This window comes from Mesocricetus auratus, unplaced genomic scaffold, assembly GCF_017639785.1.
Source record: "Mesocricetus auratus isolate SY011 unplaced genomic scaffold, BCM_Maur_2.0 Super-Scaffold_100001, whole genome shotgun sequence".
Lineage (NCBI taxonomy): Eukaryota > Metazoa > Chordata > Mammalia > Rodentia > Cricetidae > Mesocricetus > Mesocricetus auratus.
Window position 1 is genome coordinate 4,130,385 of NW_024429187.1, and position 20,991 is coordinate 4,151,375.

The following is a 20,991-nucleotide window of genomic DNA, read 5'->3' on the forward strand; positions in this document are numbered from 1 at the left end:
AGGAGTCACTTCTCCTGTTTAGGTATGTCTTCAGGGAAGTAATCATGGTAGCTAATATTGAATGACGACTGTGCACAACCTTGTAGGTCTATATCATTCATTCATTCATTCACTCACTCACTCACTCACTCACTCACTCACTCACTCACTCACTGTCTCATGCATCCCAGGCTGGCCTCAAACTCACCCTCAACTTCTGGTTCTCCTTCCACTACCAACCAATTGCTGGTATTTTAGGTGTCACCCTGTCTACATACATTTATTTTTATTTTAGCTTCTCTCTCTCTTTTGGGTTAGTCTCACTCAGTAGCCCAAGCAGGCTTAGAACACAAGATGACCTTGAACTGACAGCAACCCTCCTGCCTCAGCCTCTCAGATGCTGAGATTTCAGGCATGATCCGCCACAACGTGTTGATACATGTATTTCTGGCCATATGTGTGCACTTGGTTCCTGCTGCTCCCATTACATGCACAAGGAAGGGAAATTTGAAGTATTTTGCGCCATAGTCACACTGCTAGTAAGGAGAGCTGGCATTAAATGTAGGCGCCCAGGACCTGAACCTCTTGGGTGAGGTGGCCAGAGCTGTGGGCTTAGAGGACTCTGTAGACCCCCTCCCTTACTCGGAGATTAAAAGGAAAATGGTGCAGGCAGGAAGCTGGGATGATCATGTTCCTGTCTGACTTCCCAAAGGCCACCTGTGGAACAAGGTCCAAACGGTTATCACATGAAGATCGGAGTGCCAAGTCCGCAATTCGAAGACTTCCTCCAGCAATGCACACCGTCTATAAGGGCAGGAGAGCGTAATTAAAGATCCAGGATTGCCTGCTGTCAATCAGTGCCCTAGCATGCAGAGCTTGCTGGGGTGCTGTTCTACTTGGTGTTCACGAGCCTCATCCCACAGCCTCCCACGGGTCAGGGCGAGAGGGTCAGGCAGGGAAGCCAATGAGAACTGCACGGGATAATGCCTGGTGATGAGGGACCAAGAGGGGAATCCTGTCTGACAATTAGCCGGGGTGTTAACGAACACAGGGCTGTCCCTACCCCGCCCCTTCCCCCCCTGACCCTAACCTGTGTTTTGCTCTGTCTGTGGCAACCAAGTCTCCTTTCTGGGGAGCAGAAATGGGCTTCAGTAAACAGACATATTTGTGTGACTCCTATTACTCATTCGAAGCAATGTTACTCCCTTTTTTCCACTGTGGTCTGTGTGTCTGACTCAGAGGGAGCTACAACAGGGTTCTTTGAATTGATGGCTCACTCCCAGCCGCTTCTGACTGACTGCCAACTTAGCAGGGCGTAGCTCACTAACTTTTTTTTTTTTTTTTAATCCAGACTGATTCATAGAAACTCCTTTAAAACAGAGGGGAAAGAAACCGCCCATCACACACCCCAGCACACCAGCCCAGGAAACTTATAACCTCGGGAGGCAGGTCCCTCCCCTCACTGTGGCTGCATACCTCCTGAAGAGCGGACCGGACCGGCAGCCAGCTCCAGCACCGCTCAGGGCATCTGCCTCAGTCGCCTGACGCTCCAGGTAGGACCGCTCCGCTCCCACACTGGGGAAACTCTGCAGGCCCGGTTCCGTCGTGCTTTCCGCCGTTTAAGGGCGCTGAGGCCGTTTGTTCTCTTATTTTCTCTGCCTGCCTTCTACAGCTTTCAAAGAAGAGAGTCCTTGAAACTTCCGGCTCACAAAGTAGTGCGGGGATCGGGGACATCGGTTGGCCCCGGCTGTGGTCACGTTCTCTCGCTGCTATCTGGGTTCTTGCTCGGAGGATGTGGAAGGGACAGGGACTTTGGAACAACCTGAGTGGAATGTTCTTTATGGAGGAAGCTCTACGTGCCTTCAAAGTGCACCAAAAGCAAGCTTGAATGATGTTCCCAAATCTTCCGTTTTGATTTAAATTGCTTTGGGGTGAAGGGATGTTATCGTATGAGCACACTTCACCCCCCCTCCTTTTTTTTTTTCCTACGGAGGTTAATCTCTGAAGAGCAAGTTTCCTTTGCTTTGTGGGTTGTTTGTTGGTCTTTTAGGCTTTGGGAGAGATTTTGGATAAATACCTGGGTTTGCTTTTGCTAATGCATTTGCCACCCCTCCTCGTCTGTTCGTGTCTGTTTAAGTATTTTATTTCTTCCTTTCTCCCACCCCCCACCCCCACCCCTCCAGCAGGATGGGAAGAGGGGATTGGTTTGTTTAAAGAAAAACCGTTAGGGAAACAGAGGCAAAGGGTGTTTCAAATAAAACTTGGGAGGGGTTGATTTTGGTGGGACAGGAAGACTGGCGTGGATTCCGGAATCCTTGGCCAGATGTGGAGGTGGGGGAAGAGAGGGTGGGGCCGGGCGACTTCTGGCATTCCTGTAAAGCTGCCGGTGGCTTTGTGCCTCTCCGCCAGCCAGCCGCATTTCAGAGCCAGCGACAGAGATCTATCACAATCGATTGAAGAAGTTTCTGAGTGGACGTGGAATTTTCCAGCAGTAGTCGTTTGAGGGTATTCAGCTTATTACTTTCCCCCCCAAATACTGTATAGCTACAAACCCACGTGCTAAGTGCCAAATGAACCAAGGCACTGCTTGCTTTTGTTTTTATTAGCTTTTGGTTGAATGTCTGTGGAGGTGTGGCTCATTTCAACACAGATGTGGGTTTTTTTTTCTCGTAAACAAGCGTGAGGAGAGTGACAGGATTCAGCTTGCCTATGAAGTTGCAGCGCCTTTTTCTTTAGAAATGCAGGTCACTGGTTGGAAGAGAAAATTCAAAAAAAATCAGTCTGTGTTTGAGTGGTCAAAGTCTTTGTATAGCTCCCCCTCCTCCCAAGGTGGGGGTGACCAGTGAGCGCCAGGACGGCTTCTCAAGACTTGGGGGACCACTGCTTTTGCTTCCAGTGTTCATTACTTCCAGACTGCATGGGTGTGAACCAGGGAAGCTGTTTGCAGTCCACAGCCACAGTTTCCTGTGAAGATTGAACACGATTGTGTGTGGTTTGATCTGGTCGAAACTGGGCAGCCCTCACTGAATAAGTCAGCAAAAGAGGAGAGAGATAAGCTGCCACCAAGTGGGCGGCCTCTGGAGCTGTCTTAAATCCCATTGTCCCTTGATAAATGAGAATGCCCCCCCCCCACGCCCCGCAGCAGAGTTGGAGTACTATTTCTTAAAAAAAAAAAACAAACCGCTGCTTGAACTCCTACTGTTTATGCTCCTAGTAGTGCAAGAGTCCCTGGGCTTTTCTAGGCTCTTAAGTCTTTGACCGTCCTGGAAAGGAGGCTATTTACAACCCCCATCCCCCCACCCCCGCACCCGGCCCCGCACCCCGCCCGGCTTCCCACCCTCAGGCGGCTGCAGATTCACCCTGAGCCTGCGGAGTATGGCGGAGGCAGAGCGCTGTCCAGGGCTGCTGGACATCCGGCCTGGCACCCCCGTCAGAGAGCCCCCAGATTTTACATTGCTCTAGGCTACTAAACTGTCCCAGGAGTTGGCAGAAGGCCATCAAGGTCCAGCTGGACCAGATCATGTCCTAAGACGGTTGTAATGGCCAGGAGTAAGGGGGTGGCTGCTGCCAGACTACAGATGCCTGTCCCCAGACCTTGGGAAAGGTTGGCTGGCTTCCTCATCCGTCTTTGCTCTCTCCTCTGGAGGCAAGATTAGGCCAGTCTCCCGCCCTGAGGAAGGACTCCGTGGAGGCTGGCGGGAACGCAGGGCCTCGTGCCTTTTTCTAGGTGGCTTTGGGACTGTGCTGTGGGAAGCAGAGCACATTTCCTTGGAGACAAAACTGACTTTCTGTGGCCGCCACAGAACTTGGGATGTGGCCAAGGGAAAAGACACAAGATGACTTAGATCCATTCCTTTCCATTCTTCATTGCTTTCACAGAATCTTAAATTTGGAAGTTGGGCGTTCACACTTGTAATCCAAGGACTCAGGGAGCTGAGGCAGGAGATTTGCTAAAGATTCAAAGCCAGTCTGGGGCCAACCTGAGTACGTTAGTGAAACTTTGTCTCAAAAACAAACAACAGAAATGAGAACGTAATCTTTTTCTCTTACCGAATGCAGAAATCTAACTTTTATGTCACATGGTCCATGGCTCATAAGTTCCCGGGGCACCAGGGAGGGGGCATGCAGAGTATATGTGTACATGCCTCAGAATGTACACCCACACCCATCCTTCTCTGCTGGACAGCAAATCACACCCCACAGAGTTTCTCAAACTCAGCACAAATGGCTGAGTTTGAAAGTTCTTGTTTTTGGGGCCTGAAATGACCCAGAAACAAAAAGGTTTTCAATTCTGGTTCTGCTGCTCCCCACCCAATGCGCCACACTCCTGTTATTCTAGATACCTCATCTTTATTTAATGTTTAATTAGTTTGACTTGGTGGAGTGGCATTATCCACACTATTGGTAACCACACTATTGTGCTTTATTCTTTCCTTTATTTATTTATGTTTATTTTATGTGCATTGGTGTTTTGCCTTCATATATGTCTGTGTGAGGGTGTCAGATTCCCTGGAACAGGAGTTGTAGACAGTTGTGAGTCTCCACACGGGTGTTAGAAGTTGAACCCGGGTCCTCTGGAAGAGCAGCCTGTGTTCTTAACCACTGAGCCATCTCCCCAGCCCTTTTTCCTTATTTTCTAAACGCAGGGTCTCACTATGTGACCCTGGCTGTCCTGGAGCTTGCTCTGGAGATGGGGCTGTAGACCGGGCTGGCTTTGAATTTACAGAGATCCACCTACTTCTGCTTCCCGAGTGCTGGGATTAAAGTCATATGCCACCATGCTCAGCTCTTTTGCTTTGTGAGCCAGGATCTGTCTACGAATGTCAGGCTAGGGCCTAGAAGTTTCTCCATCCTTCTTCCTCAACTACCCTGAATGCTGGGTTGATAGTGTATACCACTAACTGATAGCAGAAAGAGCGCTTTGCAATATTAAAATTATCCACCTGGTCAAATCATTCCCACACTACTGATTATGAGCTCTTTCATTTTCCAGGCACATGGCTGTGGTCTTTTCTGCAGTTTACTACGTCTGTGTACCTGGCGTGCTTTCAGAGGCCTCTGGAGCTCTGATATGCACATGGAGTGACATACCCAATGGTGCCGTCCACTGGGTCATAGTTAAATCAGTCTGATTCCTTAAGCACAGCTTCCAACAACCTTTGGGGGATTGTCCCTGATTTGATCTACAGTGCCTGAGTGTATACATGCACACTCTTATAACCTGGCGTGGCAACAGTCCTCCAATCCAAGGAGCCTCTCTCTCTCTGTCTGCTGTCAGCCATCTGAATATCCACTCCTTGGAGGGCCGTAATTCTTGATTACCATGGAACTAGAGTTTTCTAGACCTAAGCCCTGCTTTTGGAATACTCTTCTGGTGACCCTGAATTTCTGGGTTGTCCTTGTTCAACTTAGGGTCTCCTAGGATTTCTAACATCCATTTTCTAAATATAAGTCACAAGAAGACTGACACTTCAGTCCCCTGTACCCTGACTTGTGAAACACTTCCCTCAATTTGATGGGGTGGGGTCCCTGACACTGAAGGAGAAAGAGAAAAATACAAACTTCCGACTGTTGCTTCAGAATCTTCCTTTTAAGCAAAACACCAGCTGTCAATGTTTTCTTTTCTGTTGTGGAAAGAGCCTTTCTCAGGACCTGAAGAGACTCCTCTTGGTCGTAGGTAGCTGGGCTGATCTGGACTTTGCCGCGTCTCTCCCGTGAGTCTTCTGTCAAACAGACAGTCACAATACAGTACTGTTGGCACATGTGTCCATGATTGTTGGGAGGGTATGACATGACTGAGTAGGTAGATACAGGGGCCTGTGGTCTTGCCTTTAATCTTCTGTGGTCAGAAACAAGGCACTAAGAAACAAGGAAGAAACAGCTTGCCACCAAGACACCCAAGGCTCAGAAAAAAATCTAAGAACCCACTCCTTCTATTTTAGGAAACTCCTTGAGTTCACACTAATGGCTAACTTAATCCATGCAAGTTAATATAATGAAACTAGGGGCAGTGTGCTGGCCTAGCGTGTGCATGGTTCTGCATTCATTTGCGAGCACTGGCGAGAGGGAGGAAGGGAGGGAATGGGTGGTCTGTGCTGCCCTTCCTGATCCAAGATTCCCTGAGTGCAGTATCCAAGAACTCACCTGAGATAGCCCTGGACATCACCACCCAGCATGTGGCAAGAAGGAAGATTCGGTTGGTTGATGAAACAAAGGGTACCATCTGGGGAGGGGCCTGTGAAAAAACATCAGTTCACCAGGAGCGAAGCCAGGCTCAGAACCAGACCCGGTCCTGAGTAAGCCACAGGAGGGAGAGCCGGGGGGGGGGCTTGCAGGTGTGGGTGGGAACAAAGGGAAGGCCAGAGAAGGCCAAGGGGAGTGAGAGGGAGTGGGCGGGTGGCCGTGTTTGGGAGTGAGGCAAACAGAAAAGCCTAGAAAGAGACAAGTGATTAGAGAAAGAAATCAAACGGGCAAGGGAGACACAGCAGGGCTGTTCTTACTTCTGACTCCTCTTGACAGTCGCCCACACCCACTGTCTCAGGACAGCCCTTGGATCAAAATCCTGAATTTTGTCCCCCATGAAGATCTTTTTCTCTTAGTTTTGGCATGGTGGATGCTCGCTTGGGGCCATTGGGTTTCACGGGTAGCGTTCCGTGTTTCACTATTTGGAAGGGTCAGTTGAGAGATGAGAGTCCAATGCGGGCCTTGGTCTCACACCTCTGCTTTCTGAAACCCAAGCTCTTTCCCTTGGGGTCTGAGAGAAGGGAAGGGGAGAAAGTTTTGAGAAATTACGATATCCACACAGCTCCACAGCTGAGCCCAGGGGCTCCCCTATGCTCATTCATAGCTGCTTGCTGAGCTTAAACAGGGAGGGGACCCAGCCAGTGCTGAGGGTGTGGCCCATGGTTGAAGATGGAAACCAGTCTGGGAGCTGGCTGTGAGGGGTTTGACGGGGCCAGCTGCCTATTCAGGGTGTGCCTTAGAAGGCAGTGTGGCAGGAAGAAGCAGTGGCCTTTGAGAGACCCTTTGTGTACAGCACTGGGACTGTTAGGGGCTGTCCGGCTCTGATCAGCTCAAACCCTGTGGGAGGAACAGCGCCTCTAGGAACTGTCAAACCCTCAGACAAGAGCTGGGTGTGGTGCCCCCTGCCTTTAGTCCCAGACACAGGAGGTCGAGGCAGTGGGATTGCTGTGAGTTAAAGGCTAGCCAGGACCACATAGTGATTCTATCGTAAAAAAAAAAAATCAAAGGAGGGGCTGGGGAGACAGATCAATGATAAGGTGCCCGTCATGCCAACAAGAGGATCTGAGTTTGATTCCCAGGGCTCACATGAATAGTCAGCCGGGTGTGGTGGCTTGGATGGGGAAAAAGAAACAGGAGGATCCCTGGTGCTCACAGCCAGTCAGTCTAGCCAAATCTTGAGCGCCAAGCCACTGATGAGACCCCATCTCATAAACAGATGACAACAACAATAACACCACCACCGCACACAGACACACACAGACACACACACACACACACACACACACACACCTCTCAGATAAAAGATGAAAACCAAGCTGGGTGGATAGCTAAGATATTAGCTTCATTGTAACTATGTTACCTAGGAGGTGGGGGTCAAAGGGCATGACCAAAAGACCCCAATACTTCTCAACTCCAAGTAGCCAAGCCAGTGGCTGACCCAGCATAGTTGGGAGCCCCTGCTGTCCACAGCCCTCCCACTCCCTCAGGCTTTGCTGGTTGAAGCATGTTACTGCCATCTGCTGTCAGAGGTACCCAGAAGCCTCCAGGGCCCAGCCACACCTTGATTTTTCTTACCAAACCCTAGTTATTATCTTGGCAACATCTCCCTGGAAGACAATCTGGCAGCAGGAATACTTCTCCTTTGTCAAGAGCGGAAGGCAACGGAAGCTCCCGTCCTCACCCAGGGGACATCCTCCCCAGCATTGGCCAGCTGCAGTCAGAGGGTGTGGGCTGAACTCAGGCCTCAGCCCCGGCCTGCAGATGTTGTCCAGACCCACCCACTCCATGAACATAATGGAGGACAAGCGGAAATAAGCGCGAGACGGGGGTGGCGGGGACATGAGTGTCTCTGTGGATGCATCTGCAAAAATAATCTTCATTCTATTTGCTTGCTTTGGCATAGTTCAGGCTCCCAGGCTACAGAGAAGCCACAAGACCACCTCACTGGCCTGAGCCTTTCATGTTACACTAATGAATAAATATGACCTACTGCATAGTGTTTGCTTTGTGTTAGGCACAGACCCTTCAGCACTTGTGCTAACCCTATGAGTTCCATGTGTGACCCTTAAAAAATGTGAACTTAGAGTCTGTGCTCTTTATCACTTGGGACTCTGCCTCCCTATATTCCACCAAGCAGGCAGGTTTTGCAGAATCTTGGCCTCCTTTTCTAATTGGAGCTCTCTCTCTCCCTCCCTCTCTCTCTCTCTCTCTCTCTCTCTCTCTCTCTCTCTCTCTCTCTCCTTCCCTCCCCCTCTCTCCTCTCTATCTCTCTGTCTTTTTCTCTCATCTCTCTCTTTTCCCCTCTCTTTCCTCCTTCCTTCCCTCCCTCTCTGTTTCCTTTCTGATATTTTCTTGTCTTTTCTCCTTTCTCTCTTTTTCCTTCCCGCTTTTCCCTTCTGTTCTTTTTTCCATGCCTTTTCCCCCTTTCTTTCCTCTCTATTCCTTCCTTTCTCTCTTTCTGTGTCTTTTCTTCCCTCTCCTCCTTTCTTCTAACATGACTTCTTTTCTTCAAGCTTGCACTTTGGCTCTATATTCTGACTGTGGGTGACGGTCCATACAGGCTATATTCACCCCAAAGAGACTGAGCTATTTATCATGGGTCGCCTTTGTAGATGGTAGTCCCCTTTGTAGATGGTAGTCCCCTTTGTAGATGGTAGTCCCCTTTGTAGATGGAAGTCCCCTTTGCTCTTGGACCACAAAGAAGCAGCTATTTACCTGAATCATACAGTTCCCTGTATGGCCACAGAGTCTATCAGTACTTGAAGCATCAGCCCTAGTGTCGGGTATACAAAACCAAGGGAAACCTGTAGTGTTTTCTTCCTACACTGAACATCCCATACCAGAAGCAGGAAGACTTGGTTCTTTAGGATCCCTGCACTCTGTTTCCCACGCAGTGATGCATGCCTCTCTTTGCATCCGCATGGAAAAACAATGCTGAGGATGGAAAAGCACACATGACATAAAACAACGATAACAATGGCCAGGAAAGCTCATCCAAGGTCCCATCCACTCAGTTTGCCTTTAATCCCAGCCTTTCCCTCCTCCAGATACATCCTCCACACTGCTCCCCAAGGGTAGAGCTTCCTTTTTTGTTTGCTTTAATGTCCCATGGACATCTATTTTGCCAACTAAAACGATCCTCAATGGGAATACAAACACATCCGAACCCAAACCACAGCAAGAATGGTCTCCACATGGAGGAGGGCAGACAGACTCCCATGCAATGTCCTTAGGAAGCCCAGGTAGCCTCAGTTTCATTTCAGATGTCACGCTGAGGAAGATGTGCACACTGACTCATGAAGGTCACATGACACAACCCCTGCCAGAGAAGCTTAACCTTCCCTCCTGCCTTGCAGGAAGTGCCAGGGCTTTGATCAGATGGTGAGAAAGCTTTCACCCCAATTTGCAGTTAACCAGCAGGAGATGGAAATTTCATTGTTAGAACAGCATTGGCCAATGGAAGGGCGGAGGAGCCTCTAGGAAAAGAATAATCTCAGGATTGGGCTGTGCCTTGCACTGTGTGTGTGTGTGTGTGTGTGTGTGTGTGTGTGTGTGTGTGTGTGTGTGATGCAGCCCAGGCTCACCTTGAAACTACAATGTAGCTGCTTTGGGTGGCTGAGTCTCCTACCTCTACTTCCCAAGTGCTGGGATTGTGTATGTGGATGCTGGGGACTGAGCCCAGGGCTTCCCGAATGCCAGGCAAGCACTCTCTTTTGTTCGTTTGTTGAGACAAGGTCTCACTATGGAGCTCTGACTATCCTGGAACTCACTATGTAGACCAGGTTGGCCTTCAAGCTCACAGAGATCTATCTGCCTGTCTCTGGCTCCCAAATGCTGGATTAAAGGTGTGTGCCAGAATGCCTGGATTAGGCAAGCACTCATTTTTGCCTGTTGAGTTATACTTGAATTCCATGGGCTGTATGTCGTGTTGGAAGGACTTTTCTAATAGGGTCTTGATAGGTAGTTCCCCAGGACAAGAAGAGTTTAAGTGTGATTTGCATAGTTCTTCAGGTTGAGTTTGTAGATGAGTTTGTTGGCTTTGGAAGCAATTTTAGAGGCCTCTCTTAGTCTGGAAGTTCTGTACTTACAAAAAGTAGTTATAACAGTTAAATGGAAATAAATAATAGGAAGTTTGTGTATAATAATATGCCCAACCCATACTTGTAGTGATGTACCAAATAATTTCTAAAAATGATAGAGGACTAAAGTATATGTTTCATTAAAAGAAAGAGGGGTGCTCTGGAGAGATGGCTTAGTGATGAAGAGCACTAGGTGCTTTTCTAAGGGACCTGGGTTCGATTCCCAGCACCCACTAAGCTGGTGGCTCACAGTTGCTTGTAACCCCAGGGGATCTGGCACCATTTTCTGGTCTTCGCTGGTGCCATACATGCTCACAGTACATAGACATACATTAAGGAGAAAACCCCACCCATACACATAAAATATAAACTGAAAACTGAAAAAAGAGGGGAGACATCTGTATTCCTTCTAAGGCCTTTGGTCACTTTGCAGTGATTTTTCCCTTTTGAAGAAGACATTTTGCTGCCTAGCTCTTTATTTGTTCATTAATGAAGTTTATCTGGTACCTGTCATAGACTCTGCCCTTAGGAACTCAGACTCTTCAGGGTGGGGGAGCCAAACATGTCCATAAAGAGTTCTGTCACCAGGCAGGCTGCCATTAGTGCCTTTATTAGGACTGAATAAGGGCTATAACATTAACTGGAAGGGGGAAAACCCTACTTCAGACCCATGGAAAGAAGGAGGAGGCAGAATTTGAGCTTGGGCAATTACTCAGGGAAGGACAGAAAAGCAGCTTTCACTTCTGGAAGTCAAATTCCCAGGATTCCTTTGGCTGCTGTCTAGAGTCTCATTTCTTGGGGACTGGTGCTTGTCCCAGCTGTGGAAGGACAGAGGTTTGTAGGCTGAGGAGGGACATGGTCAGATAACCCAATACCAGTACAGAGACTGCATGGAGGGGGCAGTTTAGAGAAGTGTCATAGGAGGGGCTGATGCCAGCATCCAGGCTAGGATCCTGACAAAGGGGTGGGGGGGGTAATAGGGACCCAGAACAAGATCATACAGGTGACTGTGATGCTTTGGACAGGAAACCAAGGAGAGGCAGAAGCGGCAGCTGGACCATCACTGCTCTTTACTTCCCAATAATGGACTATCTTAGGTTCCTAGCTACCCCAACCCCCAGAACTAACTAAACTGGTTTCAGTCAGCCAGATCTGCAGATGTGGTCCCAGGAAGCATCTTGTACCGTCTTGCCGTCATCCATGGAGACTGTCTCATTGGCAAGAGTCTCACCTGGTCTCAAGTGAGTTGTAGAGCTCTGTACACTCAGGTTGGTAGCTCAGCACAAAGGAAGGAGGAGGATTGCCACAAGTTTGAGACTGGTTTGGACTACGTAGTGATTTCCAGCTACACTTGTCTCCAAGTCTTTGATCCCTAGCTTCCCCGATAGTTACTTCTTTCTCGTGTGGTCATTCATGTCTTTTGTCTGTTTCTCAGTTCCCCTGGACCCTGGCCACACCCATGCCAATCACACCGTGCAGATGGGGAGACTGCTGTGCTCTTGGGAGGGAAGGTCCAAGAAAAGCGTTCTTGGTGTCCACATAAGCCACCACACTTCCAAACCCTTCAAAACTGTGTGAAGTAACCAGGTGTGGTGGCCCATGATGGGGAGCATAAAAGTCACATTCTTGGTATGAGAGTCCCCAGTAACAGATGACACACTTTGGGTCTGTCCATGCCGAAAGAGGGGAGGGAGGGCTACCACGGATCATTCAGAGCTGTGGTGCTGTGTGCTCTTGCTCCTGGATTTGGTTCATCCGTCGAGGATGAGGAATGTGTCTTCCAGCGGAGAATGCCAACCACAGCATTTTGGAGAAATAGGAGGGAGGCAGAATTCCATTATTGCTCTAGTGAGACAGAAGCTATAGCAGTCTTTGTTTTTAATAGTTCTATGTGTTGGTTTTCGGTTTTGGTGGTGGTGCTGAGAACCAATTCCAGGGCTCTGAACATGTAAGGCAAATGCTGTATCCGCAGGGTACATCCTGAGTCCAGAAAGGGTCTTGCTTTTTGAACAAGGAATGAGTCAATGGACAAGTTACGAAAGACCATCGTGGGTGGAAGTCTCAAGAGTGTGGACTTCGCAGCTTACTAGGTTCTCAGAAACTCATCAGCCACCTCTGGTAGTTTCCCATAAAGACCCTGAGGGTTTTATCTTCCTAGATCAGTGGCTCTCAACCTTCCAAGTGCTGTGACCATTTCATACAGTCCTTCATGTTGTGATGACTCCCAACCATAAAATTACGCGTGCTGCTATTTCATAGGTGAAAATTTGCTACCATTATGAATTGTAAATATCTGATATGTAACCCCTATGAAAGGGTCATTTGACTCCCTAAGGGTTGAGACCCACAGGTTGAGAACTACTGTCCTTGAATGAGTGGACAAGGGTTAGGCTCTATAATTCAGAGGCTGGGTAACCACGGGTGATGCAAGACAGAAATTTCTAAAATGTTCCACTGTGTTTCTAAGTATTTTGGAAGATGGATATTTAAAATAATGGAAGCGTCAGGCACACACCTTTAATCCCAACGCTTTGGAGGCAGATGCTCCTCGAACTCTGAGTTCAAGGCTAGTCTGGTCTGCAAAGCAAGTTCTAGGACAGGCGGGGCTACACAAAGAAACCCTGTCTCAAAAACCAAAAATCAAGCAAACCAAAAAAAAGGAAGCCCCTCTCAGCGGACAATGGATTTCACTGATAAAAGCTGACAAATTTGGGAGAGTGAAAAGATGAAGTTATGTGTATTATGCAGTGATTCTGCCTGAACAGCCTCCACAGGGGCTGCACACAGCCGCAGGGAGGACAGTGTTAGCGTCCTGTTCATTAAGAACACTCTGTGATCTGAGCTGCGTTGCTCCCTTGCTCCAGTGAGAAAACACAGCACGTGTGTCTCAGTGGCTGGGAGAGGACCTGCTTCTAGGACATGACGAGGGGGCCACTGGGGTGAAACAAGATGGACTCTGGTGGGTGGGATCCCAGGGCATCCAAGGAGACAGAAAGGTTCCCAAATTCCACCCGCCTGGCGGGCAACTCGTTTAAAGAGACCTCACTTGGTGGATTATATTCCGGTCTTGGCTCCTCAACCACTTCTCAATATAAGGAGGCTATTTGTAAATTATAAGCAAAAGGAACAAGAGGGTCATTAAAGGGTCGAGGAGGGTTGAACTCAAGTACCTATTATGTAATTATCGTAATTTCCTGCCTTGAGTCGGCTTCATTCTGGAGGGGCCAGCCTGGTGTCAGAGGAATGGGCTCAGAAAAGCTAGCTTTCTCCCGACTCTGGAGGGTGTGTTCTTAGTTTTTTCCCACTCAAGGGGCAAGGACTAGATAAAAGTGACAGTTTCCGAGGACCAACATGATTCTAGCCATATGCTGCCTGGTAAGACAGGCCGCCCTGTCTTAGCTTGTGCTTGACATGGGGCTGCCTGTGATTGAGTAACTGGATTGGAATGGCAACAGCGATTCTGCTTCATAGAAGAAAAACAGTAACAATAACAGCAATCCTGGCAACCCCGTTTTAGTACCCGCCACGCGCTAGACGCAGCCAACACAAGGTATTTCATTCTATAATCCAGTTGAATCCTCACACGGTATAATCAGCTTCTTCACCCGCACCCCCCTCTATGAGGAAACCGAGGCAGAGACCAAGGCACTTGGAATGATTCTGACGGCCTCTAACTGAAAAACAGACAAAACGAATCGAAAACCCCTTCCTCCATGCATGGAAGTTTTGGAGATTTGCAAGAACTCCAGTAAAGCAGCAGTGAACAATAGGAGAGAGGATTCAGAAGGGAAAACTCCAGTCTCACCCCAGAGGCGGCAGGAAAACGCTATCAGCTTTGTCATTCATAGTTAAATTGGAAACATTCTTTCTCTCCCTCACTGCCCCACCCCCAAAACAGGAAGGAAGTAGCCAGTGGGAGAAAAGGTCTTGGGAGAGCAGAAGCCAGTGGCCACAAAGAGCCAAGAACCCAGGTGTGCAGTAGATCCCGTTTGATTCCGAGAGCCCAATGAGAAAGTGAGAGGAGATAAAAGACACCTGAAATGTCAGGATAATGATAGTATCGGTGTTCTCATGAATGCCCAGTGTAGCATGAAAGTGGCTTAGAGCCCACTCAAAGCATCAATTAAATCAGGTGGAGCCAGGGGGAAGCAAAGCAATTGCAGGCTACAAGCCGCCATCTCCTAGGCTGTGGCATCCGCACGCGTGCACTCCCTGCCTAGAGGGTGAGTAACCTCCAGCCCTTTCCTTTTGATGTCTCCCTGGGCTGGCTCTGCATCTAACTGTCTCAACGACAGACGATGCAGCTGACCTCGATCCTCGTGGGCTCCCCTCACACTTCTTTCTGGTCCTAGTTTTTACGATTAGTGGTCTCTGCTGAAATAACTGCTGAGAACGTTTGTTTACCCACACACATTGTTAATTTATATTAGTTCCTGTTCCTCCCAACAGTGATTTATTCATCTGTTTGTCTTCTGGGCTGGGCCTGAGTGGCCGGAGTTGCTCATACAATACACACTAGTGAAAGGCACATCTGGTCTTATCTCAGGCTTTACACTTCCGAGGCCCCAGAGCTGTCATGTTGAGCCGTAGGAAATCTAACATTGCCCTAAACTCCACTAGACATCATCGCCTCCAAAAGGCATGCAGGGCCAAAGGCTCAGGTGTTGCAAATATTAGTCTGGAGTGCTAAATCAGAAAGCGATTGGGCCATTAGGTTGTCGTAATATTGGATGCCAAAGAGCATGGTAATAACAGAAGTAGGATCTCGCCCATTTTACCTCTCATCTGGGATCAAATTAGTAGTCGATTTGCTCTGTAGCCATTGAGTAACAGCAGCTTGTTCTGCAGAACACATCATTTCTATTCAGACTGCTGGGTGAGCATTTTGCTGGGAGCATGGGTGCTTTCCTTATGCAAAATGATGCTTCTGAATCCTTCTTAAAATTCAAAGCCCTGCTTTTGGCCTCTAAATCAGAAGCAAAGCATTAGCAGGTCTTATAAAAATACAATAGTCCTTTTAAGAAAAAGGCGGGGCGGGGGGGTTAGATAACATATTAAAGGAGTGGGTCTATAAGCATGTAGGAACAAAACAGAAGTACCCGTCTCTACATAGATGACGAGGCGTTTAGGGCTATCAATCAGGTTAGCTGAAAGGCTCTTTCTGGGAACTTTTGGTGCAATTTTGAGTTTTAAAACCTGCCACACTTGTCTCATGCTAAGGGAGAGCCCAGGAAGTGAAAAGGTGGGGTTTGTTTGACTTAACATGAAAGTAACCTTTCCGTCTCCCCTGTCTTTTGTTTCAGAACTCTCAGCTCCCGAGTCACCAAAAAGCCAAGATGTTGGTGCTACTTGCCGGTATCTTCGTGGTCCACATCGCCACCGCTATTATGCTATTTGTCTCCACCATCTCCAACGTGAGTCCTAGCCTCCCCTTCATCCATCCGCGGAAGGATCTTTGGAACAGTTCTGCAAAAATGCTAAGAAAAATGGGGGAGGGGTTCTAGCCTAGCTGTGGGGGAAAGAGATCAAACACATACTCGAACATCCAACATTGAAATACACCCAAAGTGTGAAAAGCTAGTGTCTGTGAGTGATTCTAGGGGTGCTGGGAGGTGGGAAGTACCAGGAGGACCTCCAGCTTCTAGGAGGATCCTCTCTACCAAAGGTGGAGATTGAAGTGCGTTTGGGGGCTGAGTAGGTGGTGGGGCTCTGCCTAGAGGGAAGTGGAAGAAAGTGTGAATGTTCCCGCGGGAGGGCTGGCAAAGGTCCCTCATTCCTGCAGAAACTTGTGATGCGAGGGTAGGTGACTGTGAGAGAATAAGAACACTGTTTTAGTCATTAGATTGACAAATTTTAGTGTTGAGTGGAAATCGGTGTGTGAAACGGAATTGGACAGGATTTACTAACTTGGTTCCCGGTGAACCAGATAACAAAACCATCATAGGGAGATCACTGGTCTTTGCTCTCCCAACCCGGGGCTACTCTGACCCCTAGTGGTCATTTTCAGTTCCCAATTTGCTTGTATTGTCCTTGTCTCAGGCAAAATGAGCCAGCTTCTTGGACTAAGAAGTAAAGTGACTAAGTGACAGTAAGATTTGCTTGAAAGAGGCGGAGACAAGAGGTTCGTGAGATTGAGGCCAGCCTGGGCTACACATTTTGCTGCGTGTTGTGGCCCAAGACTCCGGAGTTACAGGTCTCCTAGTGTGGGTGCTGGGAACCAAACTCCAGTCCTTTTGCAGGAGTAGTAGATGTTCTCAATTGCTGGGCCAATTTTGTTTTTATCTTTTGACACAGAGTCTCATGGAGCCAAATTGGCCTCAGACTTACCATCTGATGACTTAAAGCCTGTGCCATTTCCAGAGTACTGGAATTACAGGCAGTTGCTACAAGGCCTGACTTCACTGTTTTTGTTTTAAGCTGGGTACTTAAATGTGAGTCTTTTACTGTACATATTCAATGTTCATTTCCTCATCCAGAGCTTTTGCTCCTTAGAACTTTAGAATTTTAAATCACTACGGTGAACTTTCTTCAGCTCTGTGTGTGTGTGTGTATGTGTGTGTGTGTGTGTGTCACATTATGAATAATGGAGTCCAAAGAGGGGAGGCGACTTCTTTTCTGGTCCACGGTTCAGTTTCGGAACCTTTGTGACTTTGGATCCAATTGCCGTATTTACCGTTGCATAGGGCATCTTGGTGAAGATTTGAACACGACGCTGTTCTCTTCAGAAAGCAGAAGAGCAATTCTTAATCAATCCCATCTCTGGTTTCAGGTCTGGATGGTTTCTCACGATGTAAAATCCTCGGTAGGGCTTTGGAGGAACTGTACCAATGGCGACTGTGGTGGCTCCCTGACATATGGCAATGAAGGTATGAGTGGGAGCACCCATGCCTAGCCCGCCATGGGCGTGGTCAGGAAGATGTCCAGACTCTCAGGTTGTCTAATGCTCCTCCTGCCCTGCCCTGTGTTTGCAGATGCTCTCAAGGCAGTGCAAGCCTTCATGATCCTCTCCATCATCTTCTCTGTAATTTCCCTTGTGGTCTTCGTGGTCCAGCTCTTCACCATGGAGAAGGGGAACCGCTTCTTCCTCTCAGGGTCCACCATGTTGGTGTGCTGTGAGTATCCGGGGCAGAGTCTGTTTTACTTGGGAGCTACTCCCCTTCCCCCTTGCTGGCGACTGGACCCAGGGCCTTGAAAGGCTAAACAAACACCTGACTACTGAACTACACACATCCCTAGCCATGCAAGGCGTGTTTTACTAGACGTCACATGGCCGTGTGAAGCCACCTTAGGCTCTTCCCTCCTCCCGTCGTCCGCTGATGACCTGCTATTGCCAGTGGACCACCAACCCGCATCTGTTAAGTTGTTTAAAAAGCTCAGGTCCCTAGGAGCCACCAAGTGTCTGAGCAGCATCCGTAGCCCCCCAGAATGATGCAGCTACTGCCATGAAGTGCACAATTGTTACAGGACACCACCTTCTCCACCTTCCCAGAAACACCTGAAGTGTTAATCTAATTAATCTTTATCAAAAGTCGGGAGTCAGCTATGGGGGTAAAAACCGGAACGATCAGAGAGGCAGGTGGAGCAGCCGTAGCCGATTCCTAAGTCTACCCTCCCTCCATCCAAAAGGGCTGAGATCCTCTCTCCACCCCAACTTATGACTTCCTGTCTCCTATCTGTCCTCAGTCCTCCAAACCTCTATGGCCAGCTAGTGGCTAGCTCTACCCTCTGACTCCAAGCAAGCTTTATTTGTCAGAACATGATCATAATACACACAACAAATGCCCAGTTTGGTAAAAGGTCATGCTGGTCTCATAACACCATACCCAGACACACCAGGGTCCGGGTGAGAAAGGAGATGGCCAGCAGGATTCGCCATGATTTATTCTTCATTATAAACAAACCAATGTAGATATGAGAGCCTAGATAATTCTAATTCACCAACACGCCATCAAGCCTGGATCTGGGCAGACCAACAGAGCGACCTTTTAGGGACAAACAAGTAGAGGGAAATGGGATCTTTAAAAAACAAAAACAAAAAGCAAACCACTTTGGTGGCATCCATGACAGTGTCTTTTTCCCTGCAGGGTTTTGCATCCTGGTTGGAGTGTCTATCTATACTCATCATTATGCCCACCGTGAAATGAACGTTACCTCTAACGACCACCAAGGCTACTGTTTCATCCTGACCTGGATTTGCTTCTGCTTCAGTTTCATTATTGGCATTCTCTATATGGTCCTGAGGAAGAAATGAGCTGAACAGGCTTTTGGGAACTGGGAGAGGGGTGGGGTGCGGGAGTGGGGAGGAGGAAGCGGCTTAATCTGGGAGGGCAGCAGAAGTCATTGTGTAGGAATAACCAAGGGAAGGGAGGGGGGAGGGGAAGGGGAAGGACGGGTGAGAGAGGCCCAAACCCAAACCTTTCTGAGGGGGGGTTTGGGATTCTCTACTGCCAAGCACCCGCCCTTGGAAGAAAGTTGTTGGCTACTGTGCTGATGCTTCCTTGAGGCCACTGGAGAGCCCTCCATCTGTCCTCAGTTACATAATGCCACTTGGGGCCTGACCAGCTGCCAGACAACTGGTTCCATTCTTGAGGGTGACGAGTTGGGTCACACACTGAGGTCTTCCAAACCTATATCACCAAGTTCCCATAGTGGTACAAGCAGATACTGCCTCCTGGTTGAGAAGGCTAAGTCTGGAGGCCACCCTGTCCTGTGACACTAGAGCCAAACACCAAATTCAGATCCCAAGTGCCTTTGGTGACCAGGAAGTCACTGCCCCTATTTGGTGGCCTTTCTGACAAAAGAATCGAGAGATGGTTTATAAGGTCAAATTGGTGGGATTGGCTTCACCAAGAACTAGAAGTTTCTGCCCTGGAGGACCTGGGAGATGGACTGAGGCAGGCAGAGGCTCTGCCATACGTCATTGAGGTGTCTCTCAGGGAGGCCTCCTGCTGGACTCTAGCTCACAGCCAAGGCAGCTTTTCTGGAGTTTCTCTAGATTCTTCAGAGCCAAAGATGAAAATGCCCCATGCTGTAGGGTCAAAGGGCACACCTACCACAGTGCTACAGTAAGGTGGTGGTTTTTAGGATTCCACCCCCAATGCACATAACGTTTCTTGTAAATGGAACAGGCGAGGGATGCATGTGGCCCCTTACCAGATGACTCTGTTGAGCTTCTTCCGAATTAGGGACCTTTGAGGAAGTTCTGTCTAATCATGATCAACACTGGGGAACAGAACATCGAAGTTCAGTGGTCACTGCAGCTGTGACCCTGGCTGGAGTGGTCCCCTCTCAACAAATTTCCCCACACTGTTTTCCAGATGAAGATGGCAATCCTGGGAGCCAATTAAAACGTATACCAACCTAAACCAAAGAATAAGCCCTGGGGGTGGGGTGGGGAGGTGCTGCCTGGTTACGGAGTATTAAGCATACTACATTTCAGTCATGGTAAGGACAGTGTGCCTGCTCTCAGGAAAAAAAAATTAAATCCCATGAGACATAAAGTCCAGGTGATGGGCAGATAGTTTCGTTTTAACACAGAAGAAACTCTTAGGGAATCCAGTCAGATGGTAGCTGAATTGTTGGGGCAATAGGGGTACACCTATGTAAGACTTAGAAGTAGTGCCATGGACCTAGTTCAGTGAGCAGAGCTCTGTCTACAGCAGCTATTTTAAGCCATCTCAGATTTCTGCCTAGAGGGCTTTCTTTTTTAGAAATTGTTTTCTTTATTGCCCTTAGAAGATCACCCCTAGGAAGAGCCTGAGACATCTTGCCTTCATTCTTTTTCCTAGGGATAGCCTTATCCAATTCTTATACACATGTCTTTACAGGGGGGAGTTGTTATGCTATAATTGCTGGTATTTATGTAAAGGGACTATTACTAAGTATATTTCTCTATGTGTATTATGTATAAGGGAATGTTGAAGGTGGATTACTAAATTGCCAGGCCAAGGGTAGAGATATCGGCCAGAAAAAACTGTGAGATAATAAACTCTTAAAATACAATTTGATCACCATACACTTGTTCAAGGCTATGTTATGTTCAGAAGGATAGACAGCTATAGCCAGAAAAAGATAGTCGCATTTTGTTAAAAAGTCAAATTATGATTCAAATGAACCATGCATTCCCTTGTCTTTTACTTTTTTCTGTGACATTTACATCTCATGTAATTTGCATTGCATTGGTGGGTTATTCTAGTACTGTATTTGGCTTCTTCATTAATAGATTATTTCATATACTATAATTGTAAATATTTTGATACATATGTTTATAACTCTAGGGATATAAAAATAAATTCTGATTCCCTACATTGTGTGTCACTGTCTTCTTTTTAAAAAACATGAGAAAATAATAGAGAATGATGACATTTATTCCTCCTCATTAAGTTTCTTACTGGTTTGATTGGGAAACTTGACATTTATTTGAGACATTGAATTACTTTCTGGTAAAACCTTAAGGATTTCTCTAATAATTATTTCAGGCAACGGAATGTTATTAAATATATCTTTGCCTTGCTTTAATTAGACCTCTTAGGCAAAAATGGAATCTCATAAGCTAATAGATAGAAAGAGGTTGTTATCATCTTAAATAAGAATGGCTTATGACATTAAGAAATGGGGCACTTACATAGTTTGGTTGAAGTAGCCAGCTCCTCAAGAGTATCTTCACAAAGGCTGTGCTAATGCTTCTCTC

General features: G+C 47.8%; 1 protein-coding gene and 1 long non-coding RNA gene across 3 annotated transcripts; one reads left to right on the plus strand and one right to left on the minus strand.

Annotated features, from left to right (window-relative positions):
• Positions 1 to 1,363: 1,363 nt before the first annotated feature.
• Emp1 (epithelial membrane protein 1) lies at positions 1,364 to 20,606 on the plus strand. Its single transcript, XM_005072885.4, has 5 exons — positions 1,364 to 1,532; positions 15,605 to 15,715; positions 17,071 to 17,167; positions 17,273 to 17,413; positions 18,386 to 20,606. Exons 2-5 carry the CDS (start codon positions 15,638 to 15,640, stop codon positions 18,550 to 18,552), a joined length of 483 nt encoding a protein of 160 aa, XP_005072942.1. The 5' UTR covers positions 1,364 to 1,532; positions 15,605 to 15,637; the 3' UTR covers positions 18,553 to 20,606.
• Positions 4,648 to 7,930, minus strand: LOC121139679. Of its 2 annotated transcripts, none has more exons than XR_005876577.1 (3): positions 7,798 to 7,930; positions 6,124 to 6,214; positions 4,648 to 5,702 (listed from the first exon to the last, which is right to left on the minus strand). It is a non-coding gene; the product is annotated as an uncharacterized LOC121139679 (long non-coding RNA). The 2 variants fall into 2 exon arrangements; XR_005876576.1 differs by lacking the exon at positions 7,798 to 7,930 and adding an exon at positions 6,480 to 6,734.
• Positions 20,607 to 20,991: the final 385 nt, after the last annotated feature.

Excerpts from the sequence above, each read along its gene's own strand:
- Emp1 (XM_005072885.4), top strand. The coding sequence starts at position 15,638 with ATGTTGGTGCTACTTGCCGGTATCTTCGTGGTCCACATCGCCACCGCT. Across the intron at positions 15,716-17,070 it reads TTGTCTCCACCATCTCCAAC|GTCTGGATGGTTTCTCACGA; the intron begins GTGAGTCCTAGC and ends CTCTGGTTTCAG. Across the intron at positions 17,168-17,272 it reads CCTGACATATGGCAATGAAG|ATGCTCTCAAGGCAGTGCAA; the intron begins GTATGAGTGGGA and ends CTGTGTTTGCAG.